This window comes from Lycium ferocissimum, chromosome 6 (genome assembly GCF_029784015.1).
Source record: "Lycium ferocissimum isolate CSIRO_LF1 chromosome 6, AGI_CSIRO_Lferr_CH_V1, whole genome shotgun sequence".
NCBI classification, from domain to species: domain Eukaryota; kingdom Viridiplantae; phylum Streptophyta; class Magnoliopsida; order Solanales; family Solanaceae; genus Lycium; species Lycium ferocissimum.
In genome coordinates this window covers 1,211,651-1,229,627 of record NC_081347.1, presented here as the reverse complement: position 1 = coordinate 1,229,627, position 17,977 = coordinate 1,211,651, and the positions used below count along the sequence as shown (strand labels likewise).

General features: G+C 32.1%; 1 protein-coding gene across 1 annotated transcript; it reads left to right on the top strand.

Moving 5' to 3' along the window:
• The first annotated feature begins 12,786 nt into the window (after positions 1–12,786).
• Positions 12,787–17,713, top strand: LOC132058820 (serine/threonine/tyrosine-protein kinase HT1-like). The gene is made up of 3 exons (XM_059451184.1): positions 12,787–13,237; positions 14,577–15,032; positions 17,288–17,713. Exons 1-3 carry the CDS (start codon positions 12,818–12,820, stop codon positions 17,534–17,536), a joined length of 1,125 nt encoding a protein of 374 aa, XP_059307167.1. The 5' UTR covers positions 12,787–12,817; the 3' UTR covers positions 17,537–17,713.
• Positions 17,714–17,977: the final 264 nt, after the last annotated feature.

The window sequence follows — 17,977 nt, the reverse complement described above, 5'->3', positions numbered from 1 at the left end:
ATCAAGCTAGCAAAAAAAATATTTACAAACGTTTGTAGTGGGATCCAAATCACAATCAATGACGATAAACAAAAACAGAAAAGCAAAATCACATTTTAGCTGATATAAAATTAACCTCTCATGGTTGGTAAAGCAAGTTAATTCAATGTATAATATGCTAGAACTCATTTGAGAATCAGCTCCAAAATCGATATCATATATATTATTTTATTAAAAAATATACATGTGAGCATTATGACGTAGAAAACGAACCTGAACATGATTATTGATGTGAAGTGTGGTTGTTGCATCCTTTCACCCATTTATGCGAAGATAGAAATGAGAGAGGCCAATTTTAGGAATAAAATTAAAAAGAAACTAATGAACCGCGTCCCTGAAAATGATTTCTCTTGTCTTTTTCGACAGTTCTCGAATCAGTCCAGTATAATGTATACCTAACAAAGGAGGATATGAAAATAAATGAACTAATTAAAGGATAAACTGATAGGAATTTGAAAAGAACCAACCCATCGATATAAACAACTACATATTACTATAGTATCAACATATACTAAACAATTATAGGAGAACGGGAAAAAGAAAGAAACGATAATCCTTAGAATAATGTAAAGAACATGAAGAGGTATAAAAAGATATTGAAATACATTTCCGGGACCTAATCAAGCTGGCAAAAAAAATACTTACAAACGAAAACTATAGTCGGATTCAAATCACAATCAATGACGATAAACAAAAACAGAAAAGCAAAATCACATTTTAGTTGATATCAAATTAACCTCTCATGGTTAGTAAATCAAGTTAATTCAATGTATAATATGCTAGAACTCATTTGAGAATCAACTCCAAAATCGATATCATATATAGTATTTTATTGAAAATTATACATATCAGCATTATGACGTAGAAAACGAATATGAACATGACTACTGGTGTGAATTGTGGTTGTTGTATCCTTTCACCCATTTATGCGAAGATAGAAATGAGAGAGGCCGATTTTACGAAGTTAATTATTTTTTAAAATTAGCCAAAGTATAAGCAATAATTAATTTTGTTATTCTCCCGACCACTTGAACATATTACATGAATAAATTATTTAACCACCATTATTAGACATCAAAAGAAAAACAAAAACCTCCTAGAAAATATACAAAATCTCAAGATTGTGCACGTTAAAATTCAAACAACAATGAACTGAAAATTACCTCTGCAGAAAGAAAAGGGAGGGACATTCTTAGTGTTGTTGATTGTGCCCATATTCTTAGATCATATTTCAACGTTTTATGTAGTTTTATTTTAGTGCATAATTGATCACTAATTGCAAAATTAATTGTAGCAGTGACTATCACTAATTGCAAAAGTAATAGCAGTGACTTTTGGGCTTTGTAAACTGAAAAAAAAAAAAAAAAGATGAGTAATTAATAGCATGTAATTAATTAAGAAATGAATTTCCTATTTTTAATATATCATATAAATAGGAAAAAATAGGAAAAAAGTCAAAAAAATGAGAAAAAAGATAAATATGAATGGTGGCTATAGAGAGGTGCCACAATGGCACCTACATGAAAATTAAAAAAAAAAACTATTTGTTTTAAAAAACAAACTGAAAAATAATAAATTTGTAAAAAAAATATCAAAAATTATAGAAAATAAAAAAAATGGTTTAAAAAATGGAAAGGTTATTTTTTTTAAAAAAAAATAAGAAAATCACATTTAAAAAAAAAATCAACTATTCCATTTTTTAAATCATTTTTTTCTAATTTTTTGATATTTTTTTACAAAAACTATTATTATTTTCATATTTTTTTAAAAATATACAGTTTTTTTATAACAAAAAATTATTTTTTAATTTCTATGTAGGTGCCACCATAGCATTACTTATGCCATGTGGACAATTTTTTTGAGAAAATTTTAGCTTCACTTCCCTTTTGGAGAGTGAGTTTACACATTTAGTTCAGGTGTGTTTTGCAAACTAGATAGTGATAGTTTAGGTAGTTTTCTCAACCTTATGATAGTTTAGGTAAACTCAAATAAAAAAGTGATAGTTAAGATGTGTTTTTGACCCTTATCTCTATTTTTATAATTATAAAAGATTAATAGTGGCTCAACGAATAAAAGTTACTCCAGATATAACATTTACTTATTTCCAAGAGCTTCTATTGACAGAAAGGTTTGCAACCTCAAAATCTGAGATTCGCCCTCGAACTTTAGTATATTTAAAGATTTGGTTTGTTCGCGCGTTAAAACAATACATGAATTGGGTTTAGAACGTCATGAAACTGTTCCATCTATATTTAGTTTGGGCGTTAGAGCATGAAAGCATCTTTTCTTATTATGAGATTATAAAAAGGAGCAACTTCAATATCTCAGTTATCGTGCCTATAATTAAATACAGAGTGATTATGATGGATTGAAATGATTAAAATCCTCTTTCTTAAATTTAAATTTTCGACATGGAGAACCTTTGAGCAACGTATGTATAGGAATGTAAATATCTCTAGTTCTTTGATCAAAAAGTTTGAAATTCAAAATTTGGATATAGAACCATATTTGAAGTTCGAATATTGGGCATTGTCGAAACTCATCTCAATATATGCAATTTCTTAACATTGTGATAAAATAAATCATAGTATATGATTAGAGAAGTGCATTTAACCTAAATATGGTATATTCACCTCATGCATGCTTTACATTGTAGGAGTAGTATATTAAGTAGTTGCTAATAAAATAGGGTTTGAAAATACAAAGATGGGCCTGTGATTAAGATATTGACATGTGTGTCCCTGTCTATAAATTGCAGTACAACATGTGCTGTCTTTTTCCAAATCTAGGAGGTTGCTAAACAACTTATTTTATTTCATATCATATACTGTATTATTTCATTTCTTTTGTAAGTGCGTTTAGGTGGAAGATTGTCAGTATAGCTCAAATATATATATATATATATATATATATATATATATATATATATATATATATATATATTTTTTTTTTTTTTTATATATATATTAATTGATTAACTGTTTATGCAGTAAAGTATTCATTTTTATGTCCTTATAATTGTTTCTCTATTTAATTTTTGTGTCGGTAGCAAATTAGTCATTGCCACTGTAGGTCCTAGTTTGTTAAGTAAATAGACTCTTTGGAAAAAGACACAAATTGTACTAATAATAGTACGAGAAAAAATATTAATTTTGTCTTAACAGATTATTAAATCAACGGGAAAGTGTCAAGTATACCCCTGTACTATCAGAAAAGAGTTAAATATACCCTTCCTTATACTTTGGGTCCAAATATACGCTTCCCGTCATACTTTGGGTTCAAATATACCCCTCTGTTATACTTTGAGTCCAAATATATCCCTCTTCCATTAAAATTGTCCATGGTGGACATGAGATATGACGTGACACTGACATTTCGGTGAGGTGGACACCACATGACATGCCACCTCATCACTCCAACCCATTTACCCCTCTCTTCCCCTTCTTCTTCCACCACTACCATTTCCTCCCCTCCATAACCTTTGCCACCATTAGCACCACCACACCACCATCTCCTCCCCTCCACGACCTTTGCCACATGGCATGCCAATACTGTTGACGGTTTCCAGGTAATCCTTTGATTTTTCTGACAGATTTCCTGCATCATTTGGCACTTGGTTTGTGCTAAATGAGATTCCTGTTTTTGGTTCTGTGAGGGTCATCATACTTGATGGCTTGATGCACCTTCTCCTCTGTATTTGGTTAGAGAGAAATAATCTCACTTTGTTACAGGGACATGAAAAGGATGTTGCAATATTTTCATGTGTTCGAGCAAGCAAAGATAAATGGGTTGTGGAGGAGGAGACACGATGGTTAAGGGGAAAATATGAAAAGAGGGGTAAATTAAATAAGTATGAGCAAGATGTCACGCGACGCCCCACCTCACCTAGCCTGTCAGCTGTCCGTTATATATCTCACTATCAGAGAAATTTTATAATATTTCGCAACATGTTATATTTGAACTCATAGTATAACGGGAAGGGTATATTTGAACTCAAAGTATAACGAGGGGTATATTTAACCCTTTTCTGATAGTACATGGGTATATTTGACCCTTTTCCGTTAAATCAAACGTGATCATTTACAAATTAGATTAAACCAAGCAATTGGACTAGTGATTTCTGAATTTGAAATTAAGTCTTTTAACGTGTCAAACTTTTGAATTGATTAATGGAGTAATGTAGTACTTTTTATTTTTTTTAGGGATAAGGCACCGTTACCCCCCTGAACTATACCCTAATTTGCTACGACACACCTTACCTTTCCCAGGGTCCTATTACCCCTAAACTTATTTAAAACGGAATAATTACCCCCCCTAAACGCTGATGCCCACTCTCATATGGGAGAGTGACATACACTCTGCCACATGTGTATTTATTTGTTTTCTTTTTTTTTAATTTTTCAAACACGTGTCAATTTTTTTTTTTAAAATAAAAATAAAAATCGAATTTTCATTAAAAAAAAATGAGTTTTAAACCCGTCTTTTTTTTTTTTTTTTTAATTTGAAAATTTGATTTTTTTTTAAACCCATTTAAAAAAAAAAAAAAAAAAAAACTAAAACACATGGATTAAAAAACTGAATTTTCTTTTAAAAAAAAGGATTTTTAAAACCCTTTTTTAAAAAAAATTGAAAATTTGTTTTTTTTTTTTTTTTTTTTAAAACCCGTTTTTGAAAAAAGAAAAAAAAACTGAAAAATGATTTTTTTTAAATATGGAAAAATGGATTTGTTAAAAATATGGAAAACTTGATTATTTTTTTAAAATGTCTTAAAAAATCTTGATTTCATTTTCTTAGGACACTTTTATTTTTCAAATAAAATCCGGAAAATGTTTTTCTTTTTGCCAAAATGTGAAAAAAAAAGCTGAATTTTATAAAATTTTGAAAAAATTAATTATTTTCTTAACATGTGGAAAACCCGTTTTTTAAAACTAAATGTGGAAGACTAGATTTATTTTTAAATTTTTAAGAAATTAGAAGAAAAAAAATTAAACCCTTTTTATGTTTTCAATTGGACTAAACACACTGATCTTTGCCACATCAATTTTAGGGGGGGTAATTAAGTCTTTTAAATAAGTTTAGGGGGGTAATAGGGCCTTTGAATTGATTAATGGAGTAATGCGCGCTCTTTTTATTTTTTTTAATGATATAAGGTTGACTTATCATACGATAAATTATCCAACCAACGACTTAAACAAAAAGACATGTTAAAAGATGAAGAGGAAATTATTAAATAAGGGAGTACATTTGGATCATTTTCTCGAAATATTTCATTCAGCTCGAACAAAGTGAGAGGGCGACTGAAAAAGAGGTTCGAGCTAACGCGCTACCAAGTTGCGCCACATCCCTTCAATTTCTGACGAGGCACCAGCTTTCTTTTTTCATCCCTGAGTAGCATTTCCTTTCAGCAAGGATTTTGACACCTAAAATCTAACTAATTTATGTTGAAGCTATGTTATAGTCATGAACAAATACGAGAAAATCTGCTTGATGAATAGCATCAAAGTATAACAGAATATGAAATTAAAATATTTTGGGGACGTATATGTAATTTTTACCAAAAATATGTACTCCACTAATTGATTACGGATTCAGTGAGTACCTAAAGAAGCATAATATACTACTTTATCCTAAAATTTTCAATTTGTTAAGTTATTTCAATCACTTACAAATTTTATGACTAACAAGTGGATGATAATATTTTGTTTTCTTTAAGGTAACTGAAATTAGTATAAGCACATCTTGATTCCCAAGTGTAATAAGTTTAGACAACGAGTTTAGCCGAATCCAAAATTTTACGCGAATCATAATATATATAAAAAGTGGTTAAAATTTCAACAAATATGAGATTCAATCCCATGATTTTAAAATACAGTGTGTTAGTGCTAAGAATCTTAAAGATCGAACCATTAAGTTAAAATTTAGAATCCATCTCTAGTTACCGTGTCATTTAGTTAGATATATATATATTAGTATGTTTATCCGTAAGAAGAAGAAGTTGCTTTTGATAATTATTGTGTTTTCCATCTGTTTATGCTGACAGCTGGATCTTGTTGCAACTAAGATTAATTACTTTTTTGTCATTATTTTAAATGATTGTTACTATAACTTAACTTCTCCTGATATTTTACTACTGTATTCAATGGACAACGTGGAACACAAATAAATTGTTCCATATGAAACATTAATAGTTACATCTCTTTTATTTTATTGGTTTCTCACCCCATATCTGGTACGTTTTGAGGCTCGATTAATTTGGATTTAGGCCAAAACTCACATTTAAAAGGTAAATTGCTCTTTATAGAAGACGACTTTTATTCCCATAATTTACATACTAGTTCCATGTGAATTCATGATACAAACGTAGTAAATTTAATTTAAAAATACTCAATTTATGTCATATTTTTCGATTGCATAATTAATTTAATCTAGTAACACGTTAATCATGTTTTGTTGGAAAATCTTCATAATTATAAAAAAAAATTAGTCACATAATTGAATAATTTTTAAAGAATAAATTATTCATGATGAAGGAAGTTTGGAAGGATAATTAGCAAATACAAAGGGACACAAGATTCGATATTAATCTATTGTTTTTTAGTTTTACAAGCCCCTTAAGAAATTATAATTAAAAGGGTTATTTGACTACTTTACCCTTAGCTATGTCTAAGCTATAACCTTTCTCCATTGGATGTTTATCTATTAATGTGTCATCTTTATTCATGACAAAATTCTACTAAGGGTAAAATGAGGAAAAATAGTTAATTGTGCCTTGAACTTCTAAAATGATAAATAATTTGAGATAACTATTTTTAGTAACCACGACAGATAATTTGAGACCTAACGAATAATACTTATGTAGTTACTTAATGATAAGAGTAGTATAGGAAGAAATTAATAAATCTTTCGTGATTTGCTAAAATAGACAAATAAAAATTTATGTTTTGTATAAGGAACAAGTAAAAAGAAACGAACGGAAGGAGTAATCTAATAAGGGACAAAAAGATATCCACAAAAAAGTTACTATATATGGTGTCAATCTAGTCCAATTACAAAGTCCCAAGTGGAAATGATCACAAGAAAATGAATGAGAAAAAAAAAATATATGTACCAAAGCAAAAAGCAACAACCACATGTAGCAACCTCATTGCTCAAAATGATGTGAGGACTACAAAAATTTGGAATCCTCCTTTACATGTAGTAGTAATTTAATTAAGGAAAGTTTCAACAATTTCCCGTAATAGCAAGGTTGATATAAATAAATAATATCGAATTCACTGGTCAAATAAACTTGTGAATTACAGTTCCATTTTTTAAAACTTAAACCTTATTATCACTAAACTAATTATACGAAATAACATTGAGCTAATCATATGCTTCAAATAATGAAGTCAAGGACATGACCAACTTGTGGGGAAACCAGAATTAAAATTAGGCATAAGAGATCTATTATTTGTACCTTATGTTTGGTATTCGATAAAAACAATAATTCATGTAAATAATTAGTAGGACTAGAATTGTTAGTGTTTATTTTTTGAATTTTATTGTGCTTTTATCAAAAAATATTTCGGCATAAATGGAAAATCATATTGATTCAATTACATAAAAACACCGTAGAGAATTAAAATATTGAATGTGTCACGATCATAAACTATAATATTTCTTCTCTTAGTAGCTTATTTTGTGCAGTAAAAAAAAAAAAATACAAGCAAAGAGTAATAGCATCAACCTCGTGATTCATACAATCATACATAATTATATAAGTTCTGTCACAAGTCCTAGAAGTTCAATAACATATGTCTGAAGTTTCATGCATAAATACCTTAAGTTTGGTAATATATATCAAAATCAAACAATTACAACTTCATATATAAATGTTTGAGGTTTAATTGGGCCAAACTTCAATCATCTAAGTCAGAAGTTGGTAACTTCAAGCGCAAATTTTATCAACTTTAATTATGTATGTCTGAAGTTAGATTTGATGTTGTTAAACTTGCAAAAGTTTATAAAACTCGGCTATGCCGTAAATAGAGGTCCCAAAATCGACTATATCGACTATTTGTACACTTTTATTATAGAAAATTTACTCCTACTTTAACTAACTGAACCGGCCCATTGATATACTCGGGCCTCCTTCTAGCCCATGTTATATTAAATACACGCCATTATTCATTATTACTTTCCTCCAATTTCAAATAAGATTCACTTTTTTTTATCAAACCCAATCAAATTCTTCAAATAAAGGACTATCCATATTTTGGGTTTTTGATTTTCATGTTGAATAGTAGCATAGTTGGTTGCGACTTTTGTTTGTTGGACATTTTTTCATTTTGGACATATTGTTTCAGAAACTTAATATTGAAACGACCTTACATATTGTTGTTTCTTTCAAGGTTATTTTTTAGGCATAAATTCCATTTTCATTATCTGTGATGTATTCATTTAACAAAGTAGTATATATATAACCATTTAAATACAAGAATATATAGATGGTATTCCATTTTTTAAATTACAAAGGTGTTACAAAATTTAAAATTTCATCTACATTGTATTCAAATATTTGGACGTGCATCGAGATTTTGATATAGTCAAGTTAAATTTCACCGTATTCAAGTCAAATTAGATGTATTCACTAGTTAGATGTATTCAACTAATTTTAATCCAAGTCAAATGTATTCAACTCAACTTTATTCATTTGTAGCTACTTTTACACTGTATTCACTTTATTATATTTAAAATTAGTCGTATACAAAAAAATATCCTTCAAAATACAAGAAAAAAAAATACACCCCAAACACATTTTTGCACTAAAAATTAATGAATACACTCAAATACGGAATACAAGAAATAAAATTCACCCCAAACACTGGATCGTATGCTAAAAAATTATTAATACACTGGATTGTATGCTAAAAAAATAATGAATACACTCATAGAAGAAACACTATTTTCCAAATCGCACACGGAAAATCGACCGATCGATATATTACTGTGGCGAGAAAATACCGACCATGCTTGCTGAAAACAACAAAACAACTAGAAAATTAAAAAAATCACCACCACTTTCACTCCCATCACCGCGGGGTAGATTTGAGCCACAACAACACCATTACACTCCGATCTGAGAACTACTCAGAGATCTGAACTTAATTTATATGAAGAATACGAGCAACAAGACGAAGAAGAAGTAGGGAACGAAGAGTCCTGTTCATACGGAGAAAGCTTTGAAAGAAAGGGAAAGGAAAGAAAAGGGAGGGAGGAGAGAGAAAAATGTGGATACAGGGGTTGCTTTTTTTATTTTAACCTATTTGTATATTTTAGTTATGTAGTGTAATTGATATACACCTTTTAGCTACGAGGCGTAAATAAATTAAAGTATAGCTACTAGATAAAAATAATGTCCAGTGTTAGCTACACCATGTAGATTTCCCTATACGAAAAGGAGGGACGACCGGGATTGCCTTAGCTTTTGCAGTGTGCTTTAAATTTTGCCCCTCAAATCGCCGGTCTTTAATTTTTGCCATTAGCACACAGAACCGAGCTTCGGGCGAAATCATGAGAGTTTTGGGTTCGAACCCTACACCGGTGCATAAATTAAAAAAAAAAAAAAAAAAGCCAAGGCAAGGCTTGGGTCTCGTGTATGCCGGACCGGCATACACTATAAGAATAACCAAAGTTATGTCGGAAATGCGATACTTATGCCTTATAGGCGTACTTTTTAGTTAATCCAACTAAAAGTCCGCCCATACGTGGAACTTTTCCTCAGAGACATAGTTTAGTTATGCCTTATAGGCGGACTTTTGGATTAGGTATAACTAAGTATATCCCCGCGCATAACTTTTCCTGGCATGGGGGATTTTTGTCTTTATAAGGCAAACTTTTAGTTATGCCATGAAAAAGTTCACGCCCATGGGCATACTTTTTTATGCGCATGTACAGACTTTTAGTTAAGGCATAACTAAAAGTATGCCCCTCTTAACTAAAAGTCTGCCCCTAAGCGGAATTTTTCCTTAAGGCATAAACTTTGCCTTATAAGGCGGAATTTTTCCTTAAGCCATAAAACTTTGCCTTATAAGGCGGAACTTATAGTTATGCTGGGTCCGGCATAACTTTAGTTATTCCTTAAGAAGTGTATGCCGGGTCCTACATACACGCGACGCAAGTCTTGCTTTGCGATTTTTTTAAAATTTATTTATGCCTGAGCGGAGGTTCGAACCCAGAACCTCAGGTATTCACCCACCTTTTCAAGCGAAGGGCAAAACTTAAAGACCACAAATATGAGGGGCAAAATTTAAAGACTACAAATACGAGAGACAAAATTTAAAGACCACCCCAAAAGAAGGGCAATCCGCCCAAAAAAAATGTGAAAAGGACTTCACATAACCACTCTAGTGAAAGGCATGGGCTAGACAGTCCAATTTGCATGGCAAGTGGCCACACTGGCCATACAAAGCAACTCTATTGAAGAAGACATAATTCAAGATATTTCACAATAAAAGAATTGCAATAACGTACCTTTTGCAAATCTATTTATCCTATCTACTAATGTGATTAACATGGTGATAGATTATGTTATTCAAAGTCTAAAATATGCAACAAAATACTCTGGATGGGAAATTAAAAAGAGAACCGATTCCAAGTGATGATTGTGATTGTGATAGGATGGAATAGGATCCTCGAAATAAGAACTCGTTTAAAAAACGGCGTTTCGAGCATTGAACCGAATCTAAATTAGTTGACTTGAGTACCAGCCAAGTATACAAACCTAAAGAAAATAAAATATGAAACTGTATATGAGGCAAAATGAAATGAAACTATCCAATTTGGTCCCAACAGTTTCATTTCATGGCAGTGCCCATAAAGAAATCAATTTTCTAATGAGTTAAGGTACCTTATCCTCCACAATGAATAGGAAGTATCATACTGACAAGAATTCCAAACTTAGAGGAGCTGCACAAATCTACCTTTGAAGGAAGTTTAGATTCACTTGCATGGAGAGGAATGACGAGATGTTTTTTAGTAAATAATAATGATGTCCGTATCACTTTACATATATTTTGACTATTAAATATTTAGTAACTTTATCTACCAAAACTTCCATAAATAAAAATATATCACTTAAGATTTTTACCTTTGTTAGAAAACAAAAACATATTTTAATATGACAAAATGTAAGAGGTCTATCGTGGGTGCAAGCTAAATGCATATTCAAGATTACAAGGAATAGAGAAATTCTCTTATAGAAATTATTCTCTTCCGAGGCTTACACGATTTAACATGAGTTCAAATTAGTCGATTCAATAAATTTGAGATACTTTTGCTTTGGTGAGCCTTACACAACCTGACATGAGTCAAATTAGTCGGTGCAAACGATTTTGAGATGCTTATGCTTTAGTGAGTCTTACACGACTTGACATGAGCTTAAATTAATCGGTGCAATGATTTTGAGATGTTTCTGCCTTGATGAGCCTTACACGACCTGACCTGAGTTTAAAATTAGTCTATGAATTCGATATGCTTCTACTTGCCTTACACGACATGACCCAAATTCAAATTAGTCGCTCCAATGAATTTGAGATATTTTTGTTTTAGTGAGCTTTACAGGACCTTACTTGAATTCAAATTAATTGATCAAATAAATTTGAGATCCTTCTGCTTTAGTGAGCCTTACACGACCTGACATGAAATCAAATTAGTTGTTCTAGTAAATTTTAGATACTACTGAATAGTACATGAAGTAAATACTACTTATTCCTGATTAGAAGTTGTAGTGATGCTTTATAAATTAATTTCTCTAAAACTTTGTGGCTCTCAACAATGTGTGCACTTATTAAAAAAAGCAATTTTAGCATTGATTGATTAAAAGGAAACAGGAAGAAGAAGAGTTGGATTCCTTCTAAAAGAGTTTTTTTTTTCCTTTTTCTTTCTCTCTGTCAAAGTCTTAACCAACTTTAATTTGATCTTTGAACCAAGAATTCACGAGATTTCCCTGACATTATTGCTTTGACATTGCAAAAAAACCAAACTCACTCACTTTTTTTTTTTTTTTTTTTGCCTGTCAAAAATGACTACTGCAAAAAAGTCTTGCCACTCTCACAGACTACTTCTTGAAAAAAGACTCCATTTTTATGGCTATTTTTCTTTCAATTTTTGTCACCTTGAAACCCCTTTTGCCTTATCTTCATCATCCTTTCCTTTTCCATAGCTGTTTCTTGAAATTTTTAGTAAAAAAAGACTCCATTTTTGTGCCTTTTGCCTTATGTTGATCATCATTTCTTTTCCATAGCTTTTAGTTTAAAAAAAACACTCCATTTTTATGGCTATTTTTCTTTCAGTTTTTGTCACAGTGAAGCCCTTTTTGACTTATTTCCATAATCCATTCCTTTTTCATAGCTGTTTCTTGTAATTTATTTGGTTCCCATGGGCTTGGTGTTTCAATTTCCTTAATCATGCAAAGGTTTCTCTAAATGGAAAGTTCATTCCTTTCTTGTTTTCTTGGTGTATGGCCTAATGGATTATCTTTGTTTTTGGTTCTTGTTTGATATATTCATGAATTCAAGCACCCATGTTTCTGAATCAGTTCATGCATTTCTTGAAATCAAATCACACATTCAGAAGAAAATTACCTTCTGAAAGTGTGTTTTGACACTTTTTTAAAAAGAAGGGGTTGTGTTTTCACTTTTTTGTTTTGTTTTGAAAAACACCTTCTGAAAGTGTGTTTTGACACTTTTTGTTAAAATAATAAGAAGGGGTTGTGTTTTGACAAAATATTTTTTTTACCATGGCTACTTGTTTTAATCCATTTAGGCTGAGAAGGTCTAAGAGTAAACCATTAGAAATGCCTTCATCTTCTTCAAGAACTAGGTGGAATTTATCTGATATGGAAACAATGGACAAGAAAAGATTTGATAGTTTAGATTCATGGTCAATGATATTAGAATCTGATAATGTTGAAACTTGGGAAGTATCTAAAGAGGATCAAGAGGAATGGACAGCTGATTTGTCTCAGCTTTTTATAGGTAACAAATTTGCTTCTGGTGCACATAGCAGAATTTATAGAGGAATTTATAAGCAAAGAGCAGTTGCTGTAAAAATGGTTAGAATTCCAACTCATAAGGAGGAAACTAGAGCTAAGCTTGAACAACAGTTCAAGTCTGAAGTTCGTCTGCTTTCGAGTTTATATCATCCCAACATTGTGCAGGTTGATGTCTTTTATGATCATTTTATGTTACTTATCATGTTTACTTGTAATAATAGTTTTGGTCTTTTTGTTTTTTATTATGTTTATTTGTACTTGTCGGGAAATCGTATGCTTCTCGAGATTCAAACTATGTTAACTTTGACAGACACATTTATACTTTTCGTATAATTTTTGAATATCTATATTTTAAGTTAAAATATTGTGTTGATCTAATCTAATTTAGCTTCAAGATTAGTCAATTTGACTCTCAATAAGCAAAAAGTGTCACATAAATTGGGACGGGGGAGTAAAGCGCAAATAGAACAATTTTTTGTTTTCTGGGTATGTAAACAAACTTTTGAATCCTCTTATTAAAATTCTTGGCTCCGCCGTTGTCTACCAGGAACTTGTTTTCTCTCGGTAGCATATAGATGCCTGTGTAAGGCTTCTACACAAGACTTAGGCAGATGGAAAAAAATCACATAGCAGTTTTTGATTCATGTTTACTTGTATTCCTGTAGTTGGAATAGTAGCAATTTTCTCAGAGAAGTAGAAATTATGCTCCTGCATTTAGTACGGTTCCAAAATTTACTAACCTTATTTAACATTTCCAGTTCCTGATCCACTGTGGAAGCTAAGTGTTCAGTTTATTACTGTATTTCAAGAAGAATCAACTACCCAAATATGCTACACAGATGACTAGAGAAATGTGAAATCAACTGTTAGTAACACACAGTTCTTCTTAGCAAAGAAACATAGATGTCTAGTATTTGTTATAATTTTTCTGATGTTTTACACATAAATTTATGCTCTGTATCGAGAATACTGGCTTCAGATGAACCCCGTACCACTATGTTGCATCCGCCCCTGCCATCAGCAATGCTGAAAAGACGAAAAAGAAATAGGTGGGCAAGTAGGCATGACTATTACTTATCCAAAATAAGAAGAGAAAAAGAATGAGCTTGATTACTTAAGCTACCTAAATGGGCAGTATAAACAAAAATATTGTTCATTGAGTGGTTTTGTTGTGTGGGATCTTACAAGTCTTTAGCTTTTTTCTTTTTCCTAATTTTTATTTCTGTAGATGAGACTATCACTTTGGATTCCGTAAACACTAAAAAAACTCGAATTAGCTATGAATTTCATTGCTGAATTGCTCGTAGCTAACAATTTTTTTTTGATAATTTGTCGCTAATTCTTTGCTAAATAGGACTATCAACATTCTTTTCTATTTAGCTACAAAATCTGTCCGTTGCTAATTCCTGTTTTTATAGTAGTGAAATTTGTGCAGCTTCTATTGATGCGTAATCTACTGATCATATGATATATTTTTCTTACGATATATCTTCTTTATCTACAGTTCATTGCCGCTTGTAAAAAGCCTCCTGTATACTGTATCATTATGGAGTACATGTCACAAGGAACATTGAGGATGTATCTCAACAAGAAAGAGCCTTATTCACTTTCCGTAGAAACTATTTTGAGGTTAGCTCTCGATATATCACGAGGGATGGAGTATCTTCATTCACAAGGGGTGATTCATAGAGACCTCAAATCAAGTAATTTACTTCTGAATGACGAAATGCGTGTCAAGGTTGCAGATTTTGGGACGTCGTGTCTTGAGACACAGTGCCGGGAAGCCAAAGGAAATATGGGAACTTACCGTTGGATGGCACCAGAGATGATTAAGGAAAAACCTTATACTCGCAAAGTTGATGTGTACAGTTTCGGAATTGTGCTCTGGGAGCTCACAACAGCTCTGTTACCATTTCAAGGAATGACCCCCGTGCAAGCCGCTTTTGCTGTTGCTGAGAAGGTTAGCTGATTTCCAATAACCGGTTGACTTTGCTGTTAGACTTCTGCACATATTTTTGTTTGGGATGATTTTTGGACCATCAACTGAAATTTACATCTTGACAATATACAAGACTTTTATTAGTATAAATATACATATACTACTGTATACACAATATATATATATATATATATATATATATATATATATATATATATATAAAACCAGGAAATGTATATATCTTGACAATATACAAGACTTTTATTAAGTATAAATATACATATACATACTGTATACACAAAATATACATATATATATATATATACACATATAATATACATAAGAAGTCTATGGTTGTCTTGTATATTAAGTTAAATATACATATACATATTGAATGCACAAAATATATATATATACATATAATATACATAATCAGTCTATAGGTTTTGTATATTTTGGCTAGCGCCCCTGATCAATTCCTTTTTGTTTTTGCTTTCCCATTCATCGTAAAATTTGATGAACTTATTAGCAAGAACAATACTTCCTCATCCTGAGCTTGATTAACTAGCCAAGAACTAAATCGACCTCCATTTTAACATTACTTTGGTTACCTGATGATGAGGTTGCTAGATCGCGCCGTTGTAAGTTACATGTAGAGGAAGCATACAAAGCACCTATAATTGGTGTTTCTTTTATTAGTTTCTTCGGGTACATGACTTGCTAGAGCTTTCTGCATTCGGCAGAATTGTGTTGTTTAAGTGATCGAAATATATTTCCTTAAAAGAATCCCACTATTGTGCATCATTGCTTAGAAAAAGAATTTAGCGTCCTTGTCGAACGGATGGCATTATTTACTAGTTTTAGCAACAAAAAAATCGTCACATATTTGTGTGCATCCCTTCTTATGCTGATCCTAGTTCATACTGTTGCAGCCAAGAAAAATCACTTTTTGACCTTAGACTTTAAATCAACACATGGGGTCACTGTCGAGGCTTTGAAACAACTTTCCGTCAATGAGTAACCAGCAAAACTCACTGTCTTCTCAGCCTTGAGCTGAACTCTAGCTCACTGTACAGTAGGCTCTTGAGAGATGATGAAGTTGTTTCAACCATAACTTCTTCAGACAATAGAGTGTTTCATATGCTGAAGATTTCTCAAGAAAAATAGTGGCTATTAATATATGTGAAAAGTTTGAAATTAAGTTGCTCGGACTCTTAAAAAATGTCACTGGTTGCTGTCGGATCCTCCAAAAGTAGTGCATTTTTGAAGGATCAGACACGAGTGCGGCAATATTTTTGGAGTGTCCGCGCAACATAGGTTTGAAATGCTCTTTTTCTCATTATTCCTCCTTATTCTTGATGTATATGATGTGGGAAAAAGCATGCTTGAACACAACACTATTACAAATTTACAATCATGCATCGCTTAATTATCAAATGTTATCTGCTCCGTGACATAAGAGGTCACTCATTTGGAATAAAACTTCAGAACCCCGGAACCTAGCAATAGTCACCTTTTACTATTTGATGTTTGGTGTCCCTAGAAGCGCATAAGCACCGACAAATGGTTCATGGAGGTTTTAGTGTTTCCCAATATAGGATGGTGCACGAAACACAAGGATACTAAATTCAGAACAGGATTATTTCCAAATTTTCGATGGTAAAAGGAAGTCATAGTACTGATTTCTTGTACCTTTACCTAATACCTTATTCTCATCAGACGTGAAAGCAAATAACTGCGCTAGGCGCCCCCACTCATCAAATAGCTCCGTTGCAATGGATGACAAATGGTCCGTAGTACAAGAAACAATGGAGCTATCCAGTATCCGGGAAGGGGCCTAGAAGTGCCTACTGCCATAGGCGGATCCAAAATTTTGAATTTATGAGTTCTGGGTTCTAGAAAAGGCAATTTATTGGGTTCCTATAAAAGCTATTTATATATTTTTAAGTGAATTTTCGGAAACAGCCTCTCTATCTTCCTAGATGGGGTAAGGTCTGCGTACATTTTACCCTCCCCGGACCCCATATTGTGGGATTTCACTGGGTATGTTGTTGTTGAATTTCTTAACACAAATATAGGATTTTGGCTGAAGCTAATGGGTTATGCCAAACCCCTAACAAACACTCTAGCCCTGCTCCTGACAACTACAATACACTACACTTGGCTCTACACATTTATAGAGCTAACTCCTGTCCAGTGCCTGGCAGAGTTAAGAGATCTGTTGAACATTCATCCGTTTTATATCGTTCTTTCACTATCTTTTTACTATTTTGCAGAATGAACGACCACCCTTGCCGGCCAGTTGTCAACCAGCACTTGCACACCTCATAAAACGCTGCTGGGCGGCGAACCCCTCGAAGAGGCCAGACTTCAGAGACATCGTTTCTGCTCTAGAGAAGTACGACGAATGTGTCAAGGAAGGCCTTCCGCTGACTCTCCATTCAGGACTAGTCAGCCGAAACGCCATTATTGAACGCTTGAAAGGCTGTGTATCCATGAGTTCATCTATAATTGTACATGTCTGACTCTTTTTTACCAAACAATAATTGCCATTTGTATTTGATCAAAAGCCTTTTGGTTCTCCAATAGGTTTAGTAAATTACAACTTGTATATATTCATTAATGTGTACTTATCACATCTGATGTAATCCATGTTATAGGATATTTAACATTAATATGAATGGTCTGCTGGTGGCATTTCATGTACAGTATGTACCTAACTATCTTTCCCTTTTTGGACTAATCTGTGATAATGGTTGTTGTTGAGTGGTTGATTAACAGAGGCAATAACGACTTTAAGTTAATACTATAATAATAATTGGGTTCATAGTCAACAGTTATAGATATTTAGTATATTTCTTAATACGTAGACATGATCTGAACAAAAGTTAATGGGTTCACGTGAACTCGTAATTGGTTCTCTAGATCCGCCCTCGGTTGATTAAACTCTTTTCAGGGATGCTACT

Excerpts from the sequence above, each read along its gene's own strand:
- LOC132058820 (XM_059451184.1), top strand. The coding sequence starts at position 12,818 with ATGGCTACTTGTTTTAATCCATTTAGGCTGAGAAGGTCTAAGAGTAAA. Across the intron at positions 13,238-14,576 it reads ATCATCCCAACATTGTGCAG|TTCATTGCCGCTTGTAAAAA; the intron begins GTTGATGTCTTT and ends CTTTATCTACAG. Across the intron at positions 15,033-17,287 it reads CTTTTGCTGTTGCTGAGAAG|AATGAACGACCACCCTTGCC; the intron begins GTTAGCTGATTT and ends ACTATTTTGCAG.